Genomic DNA, 24,353 nt, shown 5'->3' with positions numbered 1-24,353 from the left:
AAAATACAGATAATAATAGTACCTATTTCTCAGGGTTATGTGAAAATCAAAGGAGATAGTTGTAAAGTGCTTTAGCCCAGGATGATGATGATGATGATTATAGTGTGTTATGAGTTGAGGTGTGAGAGAAATAATTATTAACAACTAATGACTTTGGGAGATTCAGAGATTCCTTTCTTTTTTATTTTGAAGACCTCAATCTCTGAACCCTTCCCTCCTTCTCCCCGCCTCCCTCAGCACTACATGGTTGTGAATTCCATTCAATCAAACTTGGGTGGTATGAGTATAGAAATAGTTCCTCTATTCTAGGGTGGTTTGATGTCACTCTCAATCTCTTATCTTCTATTGTCTTAACCAATCAGAGTTCATTGCCACTCCTCTTCCAAAAGAACATATGAGCTCTGAGCTGAGACCATAGCCCAGCCCTCTCTTTGATCTAAGAGAGAGCATCCTTTAATGAATAATGTACTGGTCTTATTAATAAAATGCTTAACCTGAGAAAAACTATCTCTTGAAATTATTTTAATCATTACAGGTGACATGAAGTAAAAAGTGGATTTTAAACCAAAGAATTGAAAGAGCTTCTCTTTACTACTTCCTTGCTGTATGACCTTAGACAAGTTACTTCATCTCTGAACCTCATTTTCCCCATCTTTAATGGGATATAACATTACATGTACCACAGGAGTGTTTTGAGCAGAGTGCTTTGTTGAATCTTAAAGGGTTATAGAAATATGAATTATTATTATTCATTCAACAAATGTTTCTTTAACATTTGTTGTTGGTAATACATCTTTTTTGGTACACTTTTCAATGTGAAACAGGACATAGTCATGGCCCTCAAGGAGCTTCTGATTTACTTGGCAGAAACAACACAAATGCATGAAAAGTTCAGTATCCTGGGATGTTACTAGAAACTGGTAATAATAATAATAATTTATTAGTAGAATAATATTTGCTACAAGATTTGTGTGACCCATGAACACTATAGAAGTTCAGAGGAGAAGACATCAATGGAATAAAGAGGAGGAGAAATTTGAGCCCTGACTTTGAAAAATTCTATCATTGGTTTTCTCAGTGGGCTGATATCCTATATCCCCCTTCTTCTGTGAACCATCAGTCAGTCAATAAACATTTCTTAGGTGCCTATTATGGACCCAAACTGAGCTAAGCACAGGCAGAATACAATAGACAATCTTTGCTTTCAAAGAGTTCATAGTCTAACGAAATACAGGGATTTGTATGAAGACACATCTCTCCTGAGCCTAATTCATTCCCTCCTGTTCTTTTCCCTTTCCTGACCACTCTGTTTCTAGGCTACTGTGTGTGTGTAGGTCTACGCTTGAGTGTGCTTTGGGAGTTATTATTTTTTTTTTGGAGAATATGTGCCTGTCTCGTTGGGTTACAAGAATATAAATATCTTGTGGACATAGCCTGAGTCTTTTTGGGCTCTCCAATCTTAGCTCTCCTGTTTACAAATTGTATTTCCTTGCAAGAGTCATTCTGCTGCTTCTCAGAGCCCTAATTTTCTTGTTTGTTAAAGGGCAATAATATCACCTGTTGTGCTTACCTCTGAGGGATGCGAAGAACAGTGAGATTATGTAGTAATAATAGTATTTTGAGATTTGCAAAGAACTTTAAATCAGTTGTCTCCTTGGAACCTCATAAGAACCAGGAAGTAGGTAGGATTATTATCTCTATTTTACAGATAAGGAAACTGGGTAAAAGAGGTCATCTACGTCAATAGCTTCAAAATAAGCACGATAGGATTTGAACTTGGTTCTTCCTGAATCCAAGTCCAGCACTCTACCCACTGGACCACCTAATTGGCTAAACTGTAAAACACAGTACATGTAGAATACATGTTCACATTTCTAGGGCACTTTAAGGTTTTTAAAGTATTTTATAGAGCACTTTGTGAGGTAAATAAGTAGGCTCTTATTTTTCTCATTTTACAGATATAGGAAATAAATCTCAGTGATATTAAAATGCTCAGGGTCACAGAGCTATTAAGTCATAAAGATGTGCCTTGAACTTAGTCTAGTCAGACAGTCAACAGGCTTTAATTAAGTAAGAACTTACTAAGTCTCAGGCTCTGTCAAAATGAGAGACAGTGGGGGATCAACTGTTGAAAACCTGGATTGGAATCCTAGCTGTCGCATGCTACCTGTGTAAGCTTGGACAATCTCTCTGGGTCTCAGTGTCCTTATCTGTAAAATGGAGTTAGTCTAGAACCAGGAATTCTTTTTTTTTAGCTTATTTTAAATTTATTTTTTAATGACTTCAAATATTTTCCCTCCAACTACTTGTAGAGTTAGTTTTCAATATCCATCCTTTTGCAAGGTTTTTTGAGTTCCACATTTTTCTACTACCCTCCCTTCCCTCCCCCTCCCCATGGCAACAAGTAATCTGATATAGGTTGTACATGTGCCATCGTGTTTAACATATTTCTATATTAGTCTTATTGTGAAAAAAGAATCAGAACTAAGGAGGAAAAAACCATAAAAGAAATTGTAAAAAGTGAACATTGTGTGCTTTGCTCTGCATTTATATCCATAATTTTTTCTCTGGATGTGGATGCATTATCCATAGCAGGTCTCTCAGAATTGTCCTTGATCATTGAACTGATGAGCAGAGTCCATCATAGTTGATCATCTCATCATGTTGTTGGTTCTCCTGATTCTGCTCACTTCACTCATCATCAGTTCATGCAAGTCTTCCAGGCTTTTCTGAAGTTGGGCAGCTCATGATTTCTTACAGAATGTTCTCCATAACATAAATATAGCACAATTTATTCAACCATTCCCCAACTGATAGGCATCTCCTCAAGTTCCAGTTCTTTGCGACTACAAAAAGAGCTGTTATTTATGATCTCTTTGTGATATAGACCTAGTAGTGATATTGCTGGAATCAAGGGGTATGCACAATTGTAATTGCTCTTTAGGCATAGTAGAATAGAGATTCTCAACCTGGAGTCCATAGAGAGATTTCAGGGAGACTATAAACTCACAAGAAGGGAGAAATTACATTACCCTTCCCCTTCTTTACTGAAATTTAGCATTTCCTTCAGTTATGAACAGGGCAGCTAAGAGTAATTTCAAATCTGGTACTTACTAGATGTGTGATCCTGAGCAAGTCACTTAACACTGTTTGCACCAGTTTCCTCATCTGTAAAATTAAAATGAGCTAAAGAAGAAAATGACAAATCACTCCAGCATCTTTGCTAAGCAAACCTTACCTGGGGTCATGAAGATATGTTTTGTCCTTCATTTTCAAAGAAATCCACATGACTTCAGGGAGGTGATATCATGATTAGCACATGAATTGGATTTGAGGAGGAGGGGTCCTCCAGAGCCATCTGGTTCCAGTGGCCAGATATGAATCAGGACAACTGGAGATGGCCCTGGATACAAGACTTAAGTTATTTAAGTCAAAGTCACACAGCTAGTAAGTAGCAAGTGTCTGAGGCCAGATTTGAACTCCCATCCTGAATCTAAGGCCAGTGCTTATCCACTGTGCAACCTATCTGCCTTGAAGATATAGACAAGACTGAACAACAACAACCAATTATGAATGTAGGTAATAAACATTATTCTTGATATATCTCCAGACTTCACTAGACCCCTAGTCTAGATAATCATTAGGATCTCTCTCTCCACTCTACAGCTTTTGCCTTACACAGTGCCTGAACTGTCCTAAGCATTGAAGCCACCAAAAAAAAAAAAATCAAAAACAGTGCCTGTCCTCAAGAAATTCATAGTCTAATTAGGGATTCCTAAATAGGAATTTTATGGGAATTAAATCATTCAGAAATATTATGAGAGGCTTTGTGCTGTAGTGGAAACTATAGTTGAGCTTGTGAGTCAAAGAAAAACTGTTTTGGTGCTACTTCAGTTAGTTCTATAACAATGGAAATATAATTTCCTCTCTAAGCCTCAGTTTTACTATCTACAAAATGAGAGGATATGACTCCTTTCAGCTCCAAAAATTCCATTTTTACTCATTGCTAAATATAATTCATACCATTACTACATATCAGGTGACTTGAAGGAAGAAGGCAGTCTCATAATGACAGAAGGCCACCTTGCCTTTGGTGGTTAAGGGGTGTGGAGCTACCCCACCCTGGAGCCCTGTCACTTCAGCTTTTTCAAAAGAGAATTGGAGCCCTGTCACTTGCTTTTTCAAGAGAAAATTGACTGAGAGTTAGAATTTAATTTCCAGCTGTTTGAGAATAGCCTCTGTATTGTGGGTTAGATTTCTTGTATATCTCCTTGCCAGATTTATTCCTTAGATATTTATTTATGAAGCATTTTATATATATATATATGTGTGTGTGTGTGTGTGTGTATATATATATATATATATATATATATATATATATATATATATATATGACCCTGCCGCATTTGCAATAATGGGATAAAGAATTATAAGATCTAGTCTTTTACTATTAAGGGGCTCATTAGCCTAGTTAGAGATGCAAAGTTGTATAAATGTTTTAGAAATTGCAGGATATATTTTTCTTGTGTCAAATGGTCTAAATGAATAGTCAGAGCTTTAGAGAAAGGAAAGCTCATGGTAGTGAGCCAGGAGGTATCAGAGAAGGCTTCCTGGAGGGAGACAGGGCTTGAACTGAGCCTGGAAGTCCAGGAAACTGAGTTCACCAGATGACTGGCTGTGTGACCTTACGCTTAATTCTGAGCCTCCATATCTACAAAAGGAGGAGACTGGGCCAAATGACTTCTAAACTCCCTCCTATACTTAACAATCAGTAGTTCTGAATTTTTTTTTTTTTAAATCTCCTTATTTCATCTTTTTGTTTTCTTCAGTTCCTGGCATGGCAAATATTAGACACTTAATATTTGTTAGAATGGATGTGTGCATGTATTGATACTTCCCTGTATGTGAACAGTGTTATCTCTCCTATTGAAATGATGAGGGTGTGTCTCAAAGAATCAATAAATGACAAAATTGAGTACATGTGAATACATGTTCCTTTGGCTTCTAGCTGTAGCACCATGGCTGAAGTCTGTCACTGTGTCTCAGGAGCCAAATGATACCTTGGTTCATAAATCAGGTCTTCCCTGTCTCCATTTCTTCCTCACCAGGTTGGTTGGCAGGCAGCCACCTCTTCCCTGGTTTGTTTCATGCTTTCTTTATCCTTTCTTTGCTGCCATCTCCCCTCAACCTGTCACTTAGCACCCAAAGGATTCGCTATTTCTTCATCTCCAATCTGGGAGGCGGGAGAGCTGGGCTGGAGATGGGGGATGGAGAAAAACAATCCCACTGAAGTCCGACCCCTGATGAGCCAGCTTCTGCAGAAAAACCCTGCATTCCTTAGGGAAATAAGAGAGCAGATGTGGTCCTGCACTTTGGGGGGCAGCATTGGCAAGAATGGAAGAGGAGAGGAGGGAGGTGAGTGAGCAAGCAATGCTTCCTTGAGAAAAGAAGCTGTGGATGCCAGGAAATAGAGGAAGGAAGTCTCCAGTGAGAGGTGATTTGGGAAGAGCCTGCTGAACAGAGGATTTGTTCTGGGACAGAGAAAACATTGGAACATTTCAGCAGAGGAAAAGAGAAGCAGGTGGAGAAATGGAAAGCTGGACCCTTAAGAGTCAGAAAGCCGTGGAGGCACTGAAGAGACTGTCAGGGCTGGGAGCGAGCTTCGAAGGAGACCTGGAAGGCTGCAGGTGTAAGGAGAGGCTGCGAGCTGGTCCAGGCGGCTCCTCCAAGAAGCAGACCGAGGGCTGTGCAGGTTGCCTTCATGGCCAGGATAGAAAAGACAGTGCCCGAGAGCAGTAAGTTACTTATCATGCAGGTCACACCTCCTGGTTTCCTCTCCTAAACAAAGGGAGCAAATGCTCTGCCTGTTTGTGTGTGTGTTTGTGTGTGTGTGTGTGTGTGTGTGTGTGTGTGTGTGTGTGTGTGTGTGTATGAGAGAGAGAGAAAGAGTAGAACATAACTGTCTGGAGGATTATCAAGCTTCCAAACCTGGGGGAGGTGATGGATGGGTCAGGGTAGGGTAATCAATTTGGGGAGTGAGAGGGACACAATTCTTTGATTTGTGGGTTTTTTTTTTTTTAATAAAATCAGCTCTCGGATAAAGACTCAGCCTCTTTCCATTGTACCGCCACGTGTGCTGTAAGGACTTTATCTAGTCAAAGCAGGCGGTCCCTCCTTTCCTTTTCCTTATCCATGTGAGTCAGTACTCATCTATGTCAGGCTCATGGTTTTTAGCTGGGGAACTGGAAGTGAGGATTGAATGAATGGCTTACCTTTTCCTACATTGTGGATTGGGGGGAAGGAGGAAGGGGTGCTTCATTTTCTTGTTTCAGTCTGTCTCTCCCAAACCTAACTCAATGCACATTTACCCTTTGTGTGTGTGTCCGGAATCTCTTTGTTTTTGTTTTGGAAGGGTGGGGAGGCTATACTCCAATGAGATACAACTTCATTGCCCCCCAGTCTCTCCATTGTGAATCGTTTGTTAGTGGGAAGAAGAGCAAACGAGAACAAGCAAGATCTTGGTTCAGTCCTGGATTCCCAACAAATACTATCTGTGTGACCATGGACACAAATCATTTATCCCCTGTGAGGCTCATCATTGTCCTGTCAAATAAGAAAATAATGCTTTCACTGACCTTTCTCCTGTTGGGTTGGGTTTTTTTTTCCTTTGGTAAGGAAAATACTACAACTTTAAAATGCTGTGGAAAATTTGAATTGTCATTGCCAGAATGATTTATTAGGATGTTTTGGTCAGTCTGGATCCCTTTGGCCTCTGGGGGTTATCTTTCACATGAGAAAGGTGGCATTTTGGGGTCAGTTCTCTGCCACAGGACTGTGGCTGATAGTAAGACAGGTGCTGATTAATTCTTCCACATGCCCCCCACCTTGCATCCTGCCCACCCTTTTCTCAGCCTGCTAAGTAATCCTAGTTCTAACTGCCATAGAAAGAAAAGGGGCCTTTTGTGCTGCCTCAGGCAGACAAAAAAGGGGTTCCCAGGGAAAGAGCCATGCTCTTCTGCACCCTGAAGTTGATCCAAGATCAAAGGATGGCTCCATGATCCTCAGACAGCAGTAACCAACATAGATGTCTATAGTGAAGAGTAGGGAGCAGAGAAGAGAGAAGGGGGAGGAGGGTGGGAGGGGAGTGGAGAGTGGGGAGCAGAGAAGAGAGAAGGGGGAGGGGGGAAAGGAGTTATCTTACATATAGTTCTTGCAGGTATTCTTCCTAGAGAGAACAGCCAGCATTCTCCCACTACTTTTCTAAATTGGCAAGAAATACTTTACTTTGTGTAAAATCTGATTTCTTCCCAACATATCTCCTGGGGTATTAGCAGGGTTATAGTTGGATTATCTTTTCATAAAGCAAAAGCTTTCTGTTTCCCCTACTTTTCTGCCTGCATGCAGCAAGCTTTCCTCCCTTAGACCTTATATAGTACTTCATTTGTGCTGTTCTTTTTTTTTTTTTTTTGCTAGGCAATGGGCTTAAGTGGCTTGCCCAAGACCACACAGGCAATTATTAAGTGTCTGAGGTCAAATTTGAACTCAAGTCCTCCTGACTCTGGTGCTCTATCCACTGCGCCACCTAGGTGCCCCATTTGTACTGTTCTAATGCATTTATCATGTAATGTTATGTATTTGTCAGTGTGGCTCACCACCCTGCTAGATATGATGCAGACAGAATCTTAGTATATACCTAAACTGCATCTCTATAGGGGCTAGCACAAAGGAGGTCTTGATATGTGGTGATTTGGGAAATGAAGTGATTTAAAGGAACATTAGATTTGGAGTCAAAAGATTTGACTTGGAATTGAGGGGTTACCATTAAAAATCTGTGTAAACTTAAGCATGTGCCTTTACCTCTAAGCCTCAGTTTCCAAATCTGTAAAAAGGATTACATTATCATAGATTTAGAGCTAGATGGGTCATTTCATCCAACCCTTTAGGTTATTAAAAATAAAGAAATTGAGATCCAGAGGTGAAATTATTTGAAAAGTCTTCATCAAAGTTTCAGAAACCACTATTGCTTTTCTTTTCATTAGAATGGAAATTCCTTGGGATCACAGGACCTGTTTTTGTTTCTTTTTATCACCATCTCTTTGCCAGGTGCTTGGCACATAGGCACTAAATGCTTGTTGATTGATTCATTATCCAACTTCACATAGGTAATAAATGTCAGAGTTGGAATTTGAATGCCAAGTCTTCTGATTCCAAATCCACCATCATTTCCAATATGCCTTGCTTCTCACTGACCTCCCAGTGTTGTTATAAGGAAAGTGCTTTGTAAAGCATTATATGTATGCTAATATAGGATCATAGGATTTAGAACTGAAAGAGACTTAAAAATAGCTTAGTTCTTGACTGAAGAATCTAAGCAAGTGATTTAATCTCTTGGTGTCCCCAGTGGTTCTCAAACAGATGCCTGCATTGGTTAAGGAAGGTTCCCTGTATCAATAAAATCACTAGTCTGACCTCCCCTCTCCCCAAAAAAAGTCAACCAAGAGAGAAGTGATTTGTCCAAGGTACCCAGGCAGTTGGAGTTTGTAGCAGGTCACTTGACAAATCTTTCTTATTCCTTCCATACTGCCTCTCTTTTTTGAGATGGGTAGCTGAAGTGGTCATAAGTGTTTCCTCTTAATCACTGAAATTAAACAGATTCTGATGCAGTAGGCAAACCAAGGGGTGATGTAAAAAAGTTGATCCTTTCATATTTTGTTGAATTGGAATGGATGTCGAAGATGGAAGAAATAGAGATGTTTTAATGTTGGTGCCATTAAACTTTAGACTGATCATGTTGTTCTAATGCTTACTTACTTAAGGGTATAAATATCTGAATCTCAACAAAGTCATTCCAAAAAAAACCTTTTTTTTTGCTTTTATTCATTTGCTTTTATTCATTATTCACTTTGCAGCCTATCTTAGGGTCTTTTCTTTCTTTTTTTTTTGTTTATTTATTTTATATTATTACAATAATCTTGTTGTGAGAGTAATCATAAACCCCCTCTTCCCCCCCCCCCCCCCATAAAAAGATGAGAAACCTCAAGAATAATGAGAGAGAAGACTCCAATGGCTCTACCTCTGGGATGAGTTGCCTTCCTCATCACAGCCACCAGAGAAGTTGCTTCAATATTTTCTCCACAGTTGCTATCACTAGCTGTATTTTCCTCCATTCTATTCCATTCTCTCTCTCCTTTCATCCTGTCCCTGTTCAGAAGTCCAAAACCAAACAATCCTTTTTTTTATTTTTTATTTTTTTTTTAGTTTTTGTAAGGCAATAGGGTTAAGTGGCTTGCCCAAGGCCACACAGCTAGGTAATTATTAAATGTCTGAGGCTGAATTTGAGCTCAGGTACTCCTGACTCCAGGGCTGGTGCTCTATCCACTGCGCCACCTAGACACCCCCCAAACAATCTTTTAAAAAAAATCCCTGGGGATTTTCTGCAAAGCTGTCATGTTACTAACTTCCTGAAATCTTTGAGACACTGCTGTACCTTATATGTTGTTTCCAAAAGTACATTCCATTTTTCCCCCTTTCCTTGTTTTTTCCTTCAACTAATTGTCTAACTCCCAAACCTAGCTTATTCTTTTCCTTTATTTTCAGCCTGATGGCTTCGGAGGAGCAGCATTGGCCTGTGCCAATGAAGGCCATTGGAGCTCAGAACCTTTTGACAATGCCCGGGGGAGTGGTCAAGTCTGGATACCTTCACAAAAAAGGTGGTACCCAGCTGCAGTTGCTGAAATGTAAGTCCTATCACCCATAATCCCTTTGTGTCCCCCTGAAGCTTTTGTCCACCCAACCACCCACCCTTTCCCACAATGGGCCTCAGTACCAGCCCAATATCTAGGTATTCAGTGAACTAACATGATATTGCCAAGAAAGTACAGGACTGAGAGTTGGGAGACTTTGAATTATAGCTTGGCCAACTACTATTGTCAAACTGTAGAATTTTAGGTAGTTCTCTCTTCTCTATCCCAAATCCCTTGTCTTGAAACATTGGTGCTAATGCCTATTCTCTCTACCTTAAGGTCAATGAGAGTATGTTTGTAAAAGTACTTTGAAAAGTCATAAGTGCTTAATATAAAACATAAAGTGTCTATTGTATTGAAGGAAAAAAAACATTAATACTAGACTCTGCATTGCAGGCACAAAATTGCCAAAAAACATTTTAGTTAATTTACTATTATTCTTATCCAAGCATTTTTCTAGCTTAGGGGGAGAAATGTCCAAACTGGCAGAGTCCCTTCTTGTTTTCAGACATTTCATCAGCACCATACATTTTTGAAGTAACATTTATAGGAATTTGGAACAGGGGACATTTCTCATTATGATAAAACAGTTGAACAGTCAGGCCATAATACAGAACAATAATTCATCTTTGAGAGTACTTCTTGGAGAGTCATTTTCTTAAAACCTTCCAGCCCTTCTGTGGTCACTCTTCTCAAGGGCCTTTTCCCCCACTACACACTCCAGTCTGCCCACAGTTTGACTTGAAGTCACTTCAAAGGAAGAGACTTCTTCCTTTCATAGACAGATCATTATCTCCTTCACAGTCTTGGGAAAGAGGCTTCTTCTCTTATGTGAATCAGTCCTTGTCCTATTACCTTCCTAAATCATGTTACAAGAGTTCTTCCTGGGCTAATCAGAGAGAGTGGAGCAAGTCATTGTTTCCCAAGTGACAGATTTCAGAGTAGTCAAGAAGGCTGCAGGCCAGGATACTTTTAAAATACTTTCTTCATATTTCCAAAAAGAAAAGCATTGAGATTTTTGCTTTTACAATTGATATATTTAGAACTTGAAGGAAACTGAGAGGTGTATTTCAGGTCCCTTATTTTATAGAAGAGGGATCAAAGCCCAGAGAGATGGCATTTGAACCCAGCTCATGTCCTTCCATTAATGCTCCACATTGGTGCAGAAGAAATGTTTCATTCTCAGAGGTTATGCCAATTAGACAGCATGGATTATAATCCAGTGCTGGCTTGTATCTGGCATTTGAGGGCCTGTCTAGTCAAGTACAGAGTCTCCTAACAGGGGTTTCTGCATCTTTGAGCTGGAGAGTGTTGCACTTGGGCTCAGGAAGACCTCTTATGAGCTGCATATGTCTTGGACAAGTCACAAACTCCGCATCGATTTCTGCATTTGCAAAAATGAGGATGATTTTTTAAAAAAGAGGATAACGTCAGTCCCTCCCTCTCAGGAGCTTTGTAAATGCTAGCTGCTATTATTATTATTGTTGTTGTTGTTATTATTATCATCATCATCATCCACTGCAGAGACTTGGCTAAGAATAGTACATGTTGAGGAAGTAGGGGGGAAAAAAGTTCAGAAGCCATCTAGTTCACTAGTGGTCTTTCTCCTCTACTTGAATATCTCATTCTATTTGTTAGGAAGTTGGGAGAGGGAGTGGTTTTTTGGATAGTAAGCCGAAATATCTGTAATTCTTCTTTAATTTTCATTCCTAGGTCTTCCCTCTAGGGCCAGGTAGAGCAACTATAATTCTTTTTTTTCCATGTGACAGATCATAGATCTAGAGCTAGACAAAATCTTCAAAGTAATTTAGTCTAATCTCATTTTACAGATGAGGAAATTGTGACTCAGAGTTCTATAGATCCCTATAGAGATTTGCCCAGTATTAGAGCTAGCTCAAACTTAGCTCTATGTGTAAATTCAATGCCCTTCCACTGTACTAGTGGAAAGGGCAAATAGTTTATACCCTTGATTATGCAATGTTGAAAAGAATGAACAGAAATAATTAATCAGAGTATCTGAATCCTCTATTGTTTTCCTCTCAGTGAGCTGCCCTCTAAGGCTGGGAAGAGCCCTGGATTTGAATTCTGACTCTGCTCCTTATTACAACTCTCTGAGCGTCAGTTTCCTTCTCTGTAAAATGAGCCCTAAATGATTTCTAGTGCCCCATTCAGGCTGTGAATCTTTCTAATTCTATTAACATTACAGAATACAATAGAATTAGAGAGACTTTACTTTCTATTTTGGAATTGTTTTGAATAGCCTTCATACAGACATGTATGTGCCAATAGAGTCTTTGTTTTGTGGGACTCTGTAGATAACACTTAGTTTATAGATGTCAATTGACTCATGACCCTTTGTTTTAGACAAGGAATCAGATAAGACTGGCTTCTAACTACTAAATATGAACAAGCAAGATAATCTCTCTGAAGCTCACTTTCCTCAGCTGTAAAATGGGAGGAAATAATAACATTAACACATCCTTGAAGAGTAGTTTTGAGGAGCAAAATATTTTGCAGCCTAAAGCAGTATAGAAATGTCAGGTGGAGACAGGACAAATGGAAAATTATATGTATATTTTAATCAGCAAAACATTAAAATAATCTTTCTTTTTCTCTGTCTCTAGGGCCATTGAGATTTGTAATTATCCACAAGAGATGTATTTATTATTTTAAGAGCAGCACATCAGCATCTCCCCAGGGGGCCTTCTCCCTGAGTGGCTACAATCGGTAAGTTGACTTGGTACCTCGGATAGGAAGACATTCTTGGCCTCACCCCCATTTTCTATAAAATCTAACTAAATTATCCACCACCATCTCCCACTGAGTTCCCATGGGTTCTCAGCCAATTACTTTTATCACTTGTCTTGGTCTATGTAACACCTTCTTGAAAATCAGTACCCCCTCCCTCCCTGCCCCTCAACCCATCAGACCAGTGCAAGTGGGTTTGGGAAAAGGATTATTATCCCTGGGTTACAGACAGAAGAATTGCCAATACTCAGGAAGGAACTGATAGCCCAGCCAAGGCTAGAACTGACAGTCATCAGTGTCCCAGAATGCACTCTTGCACTAAAGTGTTTTGCAAACATTAACATGCTATCCAAAGTCAGCAATTATTATTATAATTTTTGCTATTTTATTGGAATTCAATGAACTTAAGTGACTCGCCCAGGGTTGCACTATTTGTCAATGTCAGAGCCTTGCTATGGAACATTCATTCAGCAAGCATAAATGGAGCACTGTAGAACATGAAGGGGGTAGAATGATGAACAGAAATTCTCCACTCTGGAGACACTTAAAGGTGTAAGGAAGAAGATACAGACAAGTCATAGAAAGGGTTCCTAAAGAAGAGAGCAGGACATGATAAATATAGAAATAAGAGGAAGCAGGCAGTAGCCCTTTAATTGGTTTATGAAAGGGCTCTTGGCATTTATAGCTCTCAAAGTCATAGTCGAAGTCACTCCTTGTTTGACTTTCTCATTTCTTCTAAATAACGCCACATCCTGGATGGTTGACAAGTTCGTCTGAGAAAGCACATTGAGTCATTTGAACTTGAGAAGTGCTTAGCCTTATCTCCAGGTAGCTGAGCTCAGTGAGGGAGACCACACTGACCCTCTCCCTTCAGAGACTTTGCAAAAACTAGTAGCAGAGAGGTAGACTGCCTAGCTGTTAGCAAAAATTGAAGAAATTTGTGCAACCAGCAGATCTTTAAATATCACTGAGCTTCATGTGGCAACAGGGAGTGTTCATGTATTCATTCCTTTTGACAAACATTAAGGGTAGCTGTGTTCAGAGTGCTGGGACCTGGGAAAATTACAAAGTTTAAATAAGACACTGTCTTCATGGAGTTCAGCCTGGTTGGGGGGGGTATTGGTTATTGATAATTATAATATTGGGAGACAGCATATGTGAAAAGGCTGTTGTGTAGAATAAGGATGATTTTGGAAGGATGCAGAACTGCACTGAAGTTACAGAGACAAAATGTCTTGATATAAAAAGAAACTATTTCATAATGGGCTTACAAAGTATTGATTATCTTCCACCAGAGATCTGCAAACAAGAGTTAGGTGATCCTTTGGAGGGCATATTATAGAAAGAGTTTCTGTTCAAGTTTAGGTTGGAATAGATGACTTCTGAGGTCCTTCCTACTTCCGAGATTCTGGTCTGAGGGGTGAAATTGTTACTGGCCAGAGGGGTCTGGGAAAGTTTTGTTGTAGGAACATAATAGAAAGAGATCCGGACCACGCATGACTCAGAGAGATGAAACAATTTACCAAAAGCCACAAAGCAGAGCTGTAACTGGAACCAAGGTCTCTTGCTATCCAGATCAAGGCTCTTTCCACTCCATCATGTTGCTACACTTTCTTCATATTGGTCTACTTGTCTCCTAGAGTAATGCGAGCAGCTGAAGAAACAACATCAAACAACGTCTTTCCCTTCAAGATCGTTCATATCAGCAAGAAGCATCGAACCTGGTTCTTTTCAGCTTCCTCTGAAGATGAAAGAAAGGTGATTTTCAAGTAGTAGCTCAGATAAGAATGTCTCCATTGCCAAAATACAGCTTATAATCTATAGGAGACAGTTAAGCTGGATAAGCTCTAACATTCTTTTGAGAGCCATATCTTATGAGCCTACAAAGGTAAAATCAACTTAGTGGTCATCTCTGCACAATCTATTTCCAGTCTCCTCCTACAGGCTATATTAGTATTTAATCCAAATTTATAGCAAGAAGGTCAAGTGTGGTTTTTTCCCCCCTCCCTTCTTTCAGAGTTGGATGGCCCTGCTAAGGAAGGAAATAGGCCACTACCATGAGAAGAAAGAACCATCATTAGATATCAGGTATGTGGCTGTTCTGTGACTATTTTGGGGTGCGGATGGGGTGCTCAGTCACATTCTTTCCAAAATGGAGCGAGTTGAAGTGCTCCTATGTGACATCACATTTTGCTTTCCTTTATGTTTGTTGATTTAGCACACATTCAGAGGCTCCCCATTGCCTATAGAAGAAAAATCTAGACTTCTCTTCCTGGCAGGTAGTGGCCTCACAGTGTGACTATAGCCTGCTTTTTCAGCCTCATCTGACATTATTTCCTTTCAAACACCCCATATTCCAGACCAGCTAGATTCAGATTAGCTTTGTGAGTCCGAACAGGTCACTTAACTTCTTTTAACCTCAGTTTCCTTATCTGTAAAATGAGGTTGTTGGACCTTTGATAGTCTTTAAGGTCCCTCCTAGCTCCAAATCTATAATCCTGTGCATATTCACTTCCCTGAAATTTCCTTCCTCATCTTCACTTGTGGAGATCCTTCTCTCCCTTCAAGGAATACAGCTGAATTTATTTTCTGCAGGAAACTTCCTCTGTCCTTTCTAGCTTAAAGTGGCCTTTTCTTCCTCAGACCTTCTGAAAATGCTTTTTTGAATTTCTCCTTTTGCCCCTATTATACGTTCTCTGGAGAGAGATATCCATTTCAATAATAATAACCTTTTTTCTATATATTCTGCAAAACAAATCATACTTATTCACACATATATCACATTCTCTGTAGTAGATACTAAACTCTCCCAGGACAACTTTGTAGCCCATGCTCAAAGCCAAATGTTTGTTGCAAGTGTTTAAAAAATATTTGTGGAGTTGAATTAAAGTAGCACTTGTGAGATTCTGTTCTGGGCTCTTGAATGGGAAACAGAGGAATGAGAGATACAAAAGCAGAGGACTTCTAGTTTAGGAGGGGAAAATGAGACAGAGTCGCAAATAATTATCATAAAAATGGAGTATAACATGGAGCAGAGATGGGAGTACAAGTAACATCTTCAGAGATTTGAGGAGAAGAAAGATCGTTTCCATCTTGGAGAGATCCAGGAGTCTTTGTAGGAGAGGTGGCATTTAAACTAGGTCCTTAACAACGAGAGATCTCAACAACTTAATATGGAGAAGGTACAAAGCATGGGATGTGATCATACAAAATTAAGTGATCTCATTTGGCTAAGATAGAGAAATAGTGCAAGGGTGGACTGTCGACTACAGAAATCAGAATCAAATTTTGAATTGATTTAGTTTGGATTTTATTGTCTAAAGCATCAGGAGCCATCAAAGACTTTTGAGCAAAAGAGTAACAGCATGGATAGGGTGATATATTAAGAATATAATACAGGGGCAGCTAGGTGGTGCAGTGGATAGAGCACTGGCCCTGGAGTCAGGAGTACCTGAGTTCAAATCCAGCCTCAGACACTTAATAATTACCTAGCTGTGTGACCTTGGGCAAGCCACTTAACCCCATTGCCTTGCAAAAACTAATATATATATATACAAAATACAAAACAAAGCAAAAGAATATAATACAGCAGTGACATGAAAATTATCAGCTAGTAAATTAATTCACAGAATCATGGAATTTAGAGTTAAAGATCCTTTAATTCAACCCTTTCAATTTATGGATAGGGAAGATCGTGGTTGCATGAATTAACCTGCTTAAAATCACATAAAGCTAGTTAGCATCAGGGTCAATATTCAGACCCAGATCTTCTGACTTCTAATTCAAGGTTCTTTCCACTAACTATCATGCAAGGTGTCTGAAATATTGTAGTCCAAAACTTCCCTTGTCTGAGCCTGTAAACTCCTTTAGGATGGAAACTGGCTTATGGGTGTATGTTAAATCCTTTCTCTTTCTTTTCTGCGTTATTTAGTGACTCCAGTTCTGACACAGATAGCTTCTATGGCTCTGTGGAACGTCCCATCGATATCAGTTTATCCCCATATCCCACTGACAATGAAGGTGAGTCTCACTGCCTTCTCCATTTTGGGCATATCCTATCCCCTCCCCCTTTCTTACCTGTACATGCTGTCTCCTGAATACCTTGAAATCCTCCTAAGCTCATGGTTCTGGGTTCTCATGCCCTTCCCCGGAAGCATATGTATCCTGATGAAAGAAAGTGATCTTGTGTCTTCTGGAAATAGAGGAAAAAGAAGGAATGGCCAATTTCTATGCATACCTCCTTTTTCTACTCTGTGTGTGTGCACACAATTTTAGTTAGCTTGCATTTTCAAAACTCCCCTCTGAACTCCCCTCTAAAACCTTCCTTTAAGCCCTTCAGGTCTACTAGAAATTGGTTTGATATTAAACTACTTTATGAATGTTTGCTCTTAGAAAAAGCTTATTCTGTGCTTCAGAGAAATGAAGACTGCCTACTTCTGCTTAAGTCTGTTTTTTTTTCCTAGAATAACCTTTTCTCACCTGTCTACCATCACCTAGTAAAATCCTCCTTGTTTTTTAGGGCTCAGCTGAAATGCATCCTCCAGGAAGCGTTCTCTGAGCCTTAGGGCTTCAGAAAGTGAGTTCTTCTCCATCTGATGTCATAGCACTTTATACTTCTCTTATATCCACTTACCATATCCTAATTTGTATTCTGTTCATTTGTATCCATGCTGTTTTACTAGACCTTTGAGATTCTTAATAACAGGAATTGTGTCTGTTTTTTCTTTACATCTTCCATGAATACTTTTAAAAAATTTTTCTTCCCTTCATCCTTATATAAACAGACTACGAACACGATGATGACGATGACTCTTATATGGAGCCAGATACTCCAGATTCAGTAAAAGTTGAAGGTAGGTATTAACCTGGCATTTTCTTAAATATCTTAATTGACCATTGCTCCTGAGAACCTTGTAGTGGGGGTTCTGTAAAGTGTTAGAGAAGGGCAGGGCATATGAGAGCATTAGGATGGTATGGTATAGTAGAAAATATATTGGATTCAAAGTTCAGGCCTTTAGCCCCTTTCTGCCTTTGAGGAAATCCCACTGATCTTGGAACTTGATTTCCTCATCTACAAAATGAGAGATTATGGTAACATGACTAGTAAACTGCTATTGTCTGCAGATCTCTTTGCACCACCATTAATGCATTTATATGTTCTTGCATTGCATACTTATTCATATGTTTCATCCACTGAACTATACTTTAAGTCCCATGAGAATAGACTCTATCCTGTGTAAACTTTTCATCTCCCTTAAGAGGGGTTTAAATTTATTGAATTCATAGTATGATAAATTTAGTTGTGAAAAGGACTTTCCTTGTAGGTCACGTAGGTTGCAAATCAAACCAAGTCTTCCAACTCCTGGTCCAATGCCCCCTTTTATTATAGCATCTTGGGTAAACTAGTCAGTTCATTCTTTGAAAGAGAATTTGCTTCTTACTTTGCAGATATCATGATACACCCACCAACTTATCCCCCACCTCCTATCCCCACGCCAAGAAAACCAACCTACTCAGAAACACAGCGGTCACACTCTTTTTCCAGCAAATGCTCTACACCTCTCCATCCTCCCCCACCTCCCAAAAGAGGCCTGCCAGAAATCAATCCTGAAGACCTGAAAAGAGAAGTGACCTCTTCTTGGAGGCCAGAGCCTCATCTGAAAGTGCCCTCTCCCAGTAGGAGACAGAGTGATCCGCCCCTGGGAAATCTCCCTGCTATGCCCACCTTCAGAAAACCAGCTTCTCCAGAGGTTGGGTCTGTCAGTCACCTTCTGAATACCTCCAAAAGCTGCGACAAGTTGAAATCCATGCATCTGTCTCCTCGAGGATCACTTCAAGGATCCCCTCTGACTGAGCCCCCTCCAATCCCAGTCAGTAAACCCAAACTGCTAAAGATGGGAGAGTTACAGCCCATAAGAGAAACTATCAAACCTGGACTCTTTGTTCCCCCTGTGAAACCCAAACCACCAGCCTTGGCAACTAAACAGCCCGTCCCTGAACTGAAGCCCAGAACTGAAAAACCTTCACTTCCCCAACTACAGTAAGTCTGAGCAGCTCTGAATGAATGAAAGGCTGGAAATTGTCACCTTTCAGCCCAAACTGAAGAGATGGAATCTTCTCAGACACGTGGTCTGGTAGATTCAATATGAAATTTTTTTCTGACCATCATTAATTCTCTTATAATACTGCAATGGGGTTGGAGGAAGGCAGGGAGGGGGGTACCTTATTAGCCTGAATTTTAAGCATCCTTAGCATTTATGGATATAATTGAATATTTCAAGAATTAAGTCAGAAAAATTTGAAAAATGATAATATTGGGTATCAGGAAACCCAGTAGAAACACTTTTCAGAGTATACTTCTTATGTCTTGGATATTTTTATTTATTGAGAATAATATTAATTTATTTGAATAATTTTAAATTAATGGTTCAGCTACTAAAAATGATTATGAACAATAATAATGCCTTTTGCTTATATGTAGACATTGTGATGTGGTACACTGAAAGTTACTTCTGACATGACTATGTGGCCCTGGTCAAATCACTTAAGACCTCAGTACCCCAGGCAATTCTAAGGCTCTAAATTTCAGACAAAAGTCACTGATCCAATCTACAGTGGCAGAAGGGACTTCAATATTGGGCATTCTCCACATTAATGAAATCACAAATCTGTGCTGGAAAAAACCAGACTAAGTATTGATCATTAGTGTATTACAGCCTAACAAAAACAGTAACTTTTTATCTACCATTAACAGAGTTTTAGGACTCTCCTGCTTTAGTTAGTTAGTAGTCTTCTAAAAACATAATTATTCCCCACCACAATCATAGTTTAGCTATTTCTCCCATATCACCATGGTTAGATGGTGCTGTCATAGCTTCCCTGAACTTAGGATAATGAAGACGTGTTTGCATAAGGGCATTATGGTTTACAGATTTCTGGGCAGAGTACAAGTTCTGACAGATCCCAAGAAGCTAAAAAGACATCAGGATCCAGGAGAATACCTGCCTTCCTGGGACCATCCTGGCTAAGTTCAGAGAGTCTCTCCATAGCTACCAGAGAGAAGTTGTTTTTGCCAGAGTAATTCAGAAAAATTGTCCTGATGTTATAGTAAGGTTATGATCTGTCTGAGTGGATCTACTCTGTCAAAAAACCACAGATCTTTGAAGTATGAGGGAGGTTTTATGATTCACAGTACTATGGAGGATATCCGAGTAATCTTCATTTTACAGATGAGGGAACTGAGTTTCAGGAACTTAAAGTGACTAACCTAAGATTACATAACTAGTAAGCAGACTGTGGATGGAACTCAAGATCATTGAGAATAAGAGTAGTAAAGGACCTTAAAAACCTCTTTTTTCATCTCCCTCATTTGTACCAATGGAAAAACTCAGGCACACAGTGGTTAGCATTTGAATTGGGACTCCCAGGGAAGAAATCTAACTTCCAACAGTTTTGTGGGGTTTTTTTGTTTTTGTTTTTTAGTTTTTGCAAGGCAGTGAGGTTAAGTGATTTGCCTAAGGTCACACATCTAGGTAATTATTATGTGTCTGAGACCGGATTTGAATTCAGGTCCTCCTGACTCCAGGGCTGGTGCTCTATCCACTGCACCACCTAGCTGCCCCCCTCCCAACAGTTTTTACATTAGATTGAATTCTAGCACATAGTTAATGGCACAAATCCCAGGGACATAATGTGCCACCTCAGAACTCAGTGAAGATTCTTGCTCTGAGAGGCATTATGGAGCAGAGGAAATGCTCTGAAAGGCATTATGGAGGAGACTGGGAGCCTGGGTTCTAGCCCCCAGTCTGCTATGACATTGCTTTATGGTCATGGCCAGATTTCCAAATGAGAGGAAACTTGCACTAGATCATCTCTCAAGACCCTTTCAGTTCTGGCTTGTTGGGGAGAGGGCTAGTTTTGATAATCAGCAGTGTTCACAGTTTAGGTTGTTCTTTCCAGGAGATCCCCGCCAGATGGGCAGAGTTTCAGAAGCTTTTCCTTTGAGAAACCTTCACTCTCAGCTAAGTGTGATACCAGCTTGGAAGATTCAGATGAAGACTATGAAAAGGTACAGTTTATTTATGAAAAGAAAGGAATAGCACTTCTAGCAAGGAGGTTGAACTGGAGATGGTACCTGGGATGGAGAGAATGACACTGAAGATGATGGGTAGTCAAGTTTAGCAAGTTTCACAGATTAATGTGATAAAGAATTAATGTGAGATTAGGCTGGAAAAGTAAAGTTGTCCCAGATAAGGGAGACTCTTGAATGCCAGCCTAAAGAATTTAAACTTTATTCTTTAGACAGGAGACATTGAAAGTTATTGAGCAGAATAATAACATAATCAGAGCTGTGTATTAAGAGATTATTCTGCCTTGCCTATCCTCTTATCCAAAAGGAAATTTTACCATCTCTGCTCATATAATGAATTGAACAGCACAGAAAATCTCAGCAAACATTTGAGTATCTATTTTGTGCCGGTACTGAGCTAAGCATTGAAGGAGATATAAAAATATAAAATATAAAAATATATAAAATATAATATATATACATATATAAAAATATAATATATAAATATATATAAAAAATATAAATATATATAAATATAAATATATAAAAATATATAATATAATATATATAAAATATAAAATATAAAAATATAAAAATGAATCAGACACATTACTAATGGAATTTACAAGCTAGTAAGGAAAATAAAACCAAGACATAATAATAATATAAAATAGAACATTATTGTCTAAAAAGATGGTATGAAAATTCAAGGAAGGGAGAGATACAGTTTGGACAGTGTGGAAATGATTCATTAATAAGGTACTCCAATGATGTGATTTCTCTCTCATCACACTCAATTTGGATCAATGTACAACATGGAAACAAAATAAAGACTGACAGATTGCTTTCCATGGGGGGAAAGTAAGATTGGGAGAAAAATTGTAAAACTGAAATAAAATCTTTAAAAATAACAAATAAAAATATCAAAAAAAAAATTAAAAAAAGAAGGTACTCCAATGAATTGATGATATAGGGAGGAGCAGCCACAAGAAAGCATTTGCTACTAAATGGGCAAGTGTTTTGGGCTTGGGTGAAGTTTCATGAGGACCAATGGGGAGGTGCTTCTCAACAATGTGAATGTCTTCAAAGCACTGTTTACATTGCTTTCTTTTTTTCTTCCAGGTGCCACTGCCTAATTCCATCTTTGTCAACACCACTGAATCCTATGAAGTGGAAAAGTATGCTTAATTCCAATTATCATATTTAAAGAATTTTGATGTGGGATTCTTGTCTTTTGGGAAGAAATAGGAAGAATAGCTAGAGGTTATAAGGAAGTTAATTTAGAGACAATATATGAAAAAATTTCTAAACAATTAAAGTTGTCTGAAAGTAGATTAGATTGCATTGTTGGGTTAGTTCCCCATTACTGGGGGTCTTTAAGTAGACTCTGAGTAACCACTGGTTAGATATAGTTGGATCATGGAATGCTATGGATATGAAAGAGAAGTTTGAGGCCTTTTAGGCTGACCTCATTTTATAGTTGAGAGGACTGAGGCTCAGAAGGTCATTCAAGTAGTAGGTGGTAGAATACAATTTGAACCCAGGTCCCATGACTTGAAATCCATCACTCTTTCTGCTGTGTTTGGTCACCTGGAATAGAAGGGATTCATGAATATGCAGGTAGAGTTTGCATTAGGTGATCCCTAAGATCCCTTCCAATTCTGGGGTGCTGTCATTATTCTTTTTGAAAAAAAAAACAGATGACAGTTCCATAAATTCCTTTGTTTCCACAGGAAACTCAGGTGGAAAGCAATTTTATAGCTGAGGTTAGGAAATATGATGATGCCATTATCATGGAAAGCAACTGAACTTCAAAAAAAATATTTGAGATTGTGTAGCACAGTCCTGTTAAGTTCCAAATATGATTGGTTCAAAACAGAAAAAGGGAAAGATATTAATACCAACTATCGTACTTTGGATAATGTTCTGGTGGTGTTCAGAAGAGTGAACTGATCATTTGGCTCCTCAGCTTTAGTAATTCAGGGCAAAGAGACTACATTTGCAACTGTTTGATGAAGTTCTTACACTGGTTATCTTCTGTTTTAGCTTGTTTAAAGCCACTGATCCTAGGGGACAGCCACAAGATGGACTCTACTGTATTAGGAATTCTTCAAAGACAGGAAAGGTAACATGTTACAAATATCAACTCAATATATTCCTTCATTCAGTAAGCACTTAATAACGACACCCTATGTTCAGAGTGCCTTGCCTAGACATTGGGGGAGATGCAAAGGCAAATTGCCTTCCTCCAGATAGTCTAATCATTTTAGTTGCCACTATTTATATATTGCTTTAAGGTTTGCAAAGTGCTTTCTGACAATACCCCTATGAAAGCAGATTGTATGTGAGTCCACATTTTACAGTTAGGAAACTGAGATTCATAGAAGTTAATCTAATAGAAAAGATAACATTGATAGTATTATTGATATTAAGATATTATTCATCTTAAGGAAATGAGTTTTTTCCCCTTATCTTCTAGGAACAAAAACAGTTTTCTGTAGATTCATTTCCAGTGAACCAGCTATCTAGACTTTAGGTGGTAAAAAGAAAAATGAGGAACAAAGCTGTCAGACTATGCTGGGGCAGGGGGCAAAGATCCTCAGTCTTTGCCTCTTCTCTCTGCCAGCCTTAAAGGATAGAACAGAGAATCTCAGAGCTGTGACCATATGGATAACCCAAACTTAACCCTTCCCTTGAAAAATAAAAAAGACTGAAACCCAGATACCTGAGTTTTAATTGTGCTTACTAGCATTTGCTACTCAAGTGATAGGACATTTAGTTTCCTAGAAACTTAGTGCCCTTATTTTTAAAATTCAAGATAATTCTGGCACTAACTCAAGGGGTAATAGGCAATGCTTCACCCATTGGTAAACTGTTTTTTAAAGGAAGACACTTTACAAGTACGCTTCAATTATGAATTGTTAGTAGCTCTATCCAATATCACACAAAGTAAGGAAAATAGCAGACAGGACTAGAACCTAGATCTAAGTATTCCTTCCTCTCTGATGATGCTTCCCACTGATGTCATCAGAGCACCCATTTTCTCTAATATTTCTTCTGCTTTTATTTTTTTCTAATCTATTCCTCCTATAAACCCTCAACCCCAGTGGATAAATTGGTCTCTGTAGTATTTACATGATTTAACTTTTTGATTGTCTGTTTTTTCCCCTCTTAAACTCAGGTTTTAGTTGTGTGGGATGAAGACTTTAACAAAGTGAGAAACTATCGGATCTTTGAAAAGGTGAGAGATGTTGTTCATAAGCCTTGAGATTTCAAGCTTTAAGCAAGAGTTATTGTTCTGCTTATGCAGGGAGTGGAGATCTGAGAAATCACTTGTGGTTCTCTCCTTACTGAGTTGGCTCACGTGATGTCTCATCTCATATCCTCTATGTCCATATAGATCCAATAGTGCCCTTGGAATCCCTCCCCATTTGAGAGCTTAAGGAAGCTGAAGCAGAAGGGAGCACTAGTCTCCCCTAAATCACTTGGCTATCAAGCCAGAATAAAAAATCTTGATGTCTGGGTTCCCACTACAACTAAGGAAGGAAGTCTTTGGAAGACCTTAGGGAAGACTGAGATAGCTTTTAGAATTGGAGGAAAGTATATTGAATTCTCTGCTGCTATCAATCTTCTCTTCCTCTCCCTTTTTTTTTCTTCTTTCCCCTTTCCTCCTCCTTCCTCTTTTCTTTTCTTTTGACCCAATAGAGATTCCAGGCGAGGAGGCTTGTTCTCCCATTCCTATTCCATTTCCTTTCTTCTACTCCTCCTTTTGACATTACTTTCCTTCTTTCCTG

General features: G+C 39.0%; 1 protein-coding gene across 7 annotated transcripts in view; it reads left to right on the top strand.

The window, feature by feature from the left end:
• The window catches only part of SH3BP2 (SH3 domain binding protein 2), a 139,826-nt gene that overhangs the window by 102,308 nt on the left and 13,165 nt on the right, over positions 1–24,353 (top strand). For 6 of the 7 annotated variants that reach the window (XM_074229905.1, XM_074229907.1, XM_074229903.1 and 3 more), the window contains 11 exons: positions 9,598–9,737; positions 12,368–12,470; positions 14,132–14,249; positions 14,509–14,579; positions 16,423–16,511; positions 17,276–17,344; positions 17,940–18,531; positions 20,451–20,559; positions 21,682–21,737; positions 22,606–22,684; positions 23,741–23,800. In XM_074229905.1, the coding sequence (XP_074086006.1) occupies positions 9,602–9,737; positions 12,368–12,470; positions 14,132–14,249; positions 14,509–14,579; positions 16,423–16,511; positions 17,276–17,344; positions 17,940–18,531; positions 20,451–20,559; positions 21,682–21,737; positions 22,606–22,684; positions 23,741–23,800 (1,482 nt within the window). In that variant the 5' untranslated portion in view covers positions 9,598–9,601. Of the gene's footprint in view, positions 1–4,419; positions 5,796–9,597; positions 9,738–12,367; positions 12,471–14,131; positions 14,250–14,508; positions 14,580–16,422; positions 16,512–17,275; positions 17,345–17,939; positions 18,532–20,450; positions 20,560–21,681; positions 21,738–22,605; positions 22,685–23,740; positions 23,801–24,353 lie in introns of those variants that run through there. The other variant, XM_074229901.1, reaches the window with a different exon arrangement.

Source organism: Macrotis lagotis, chromosome 3 (assembly GCF_037893015.1).
Source record: "Macrotis lagotis isolate mMagLag1 chromosome 3, bilby.v1.9.chrom.fasta, whole genome shotgun sequence".
NCBI classification, from domain to species: domain Eukaryota; kingdom Metazoa; phylum Chordata; class Mammalia; order Peramelemorphia; family Peramelidae; genus Macrotis; species Macrotis lagotis.
This window is presented reverse-complemented; position numbering and strand designations above follow the sequence as displayed.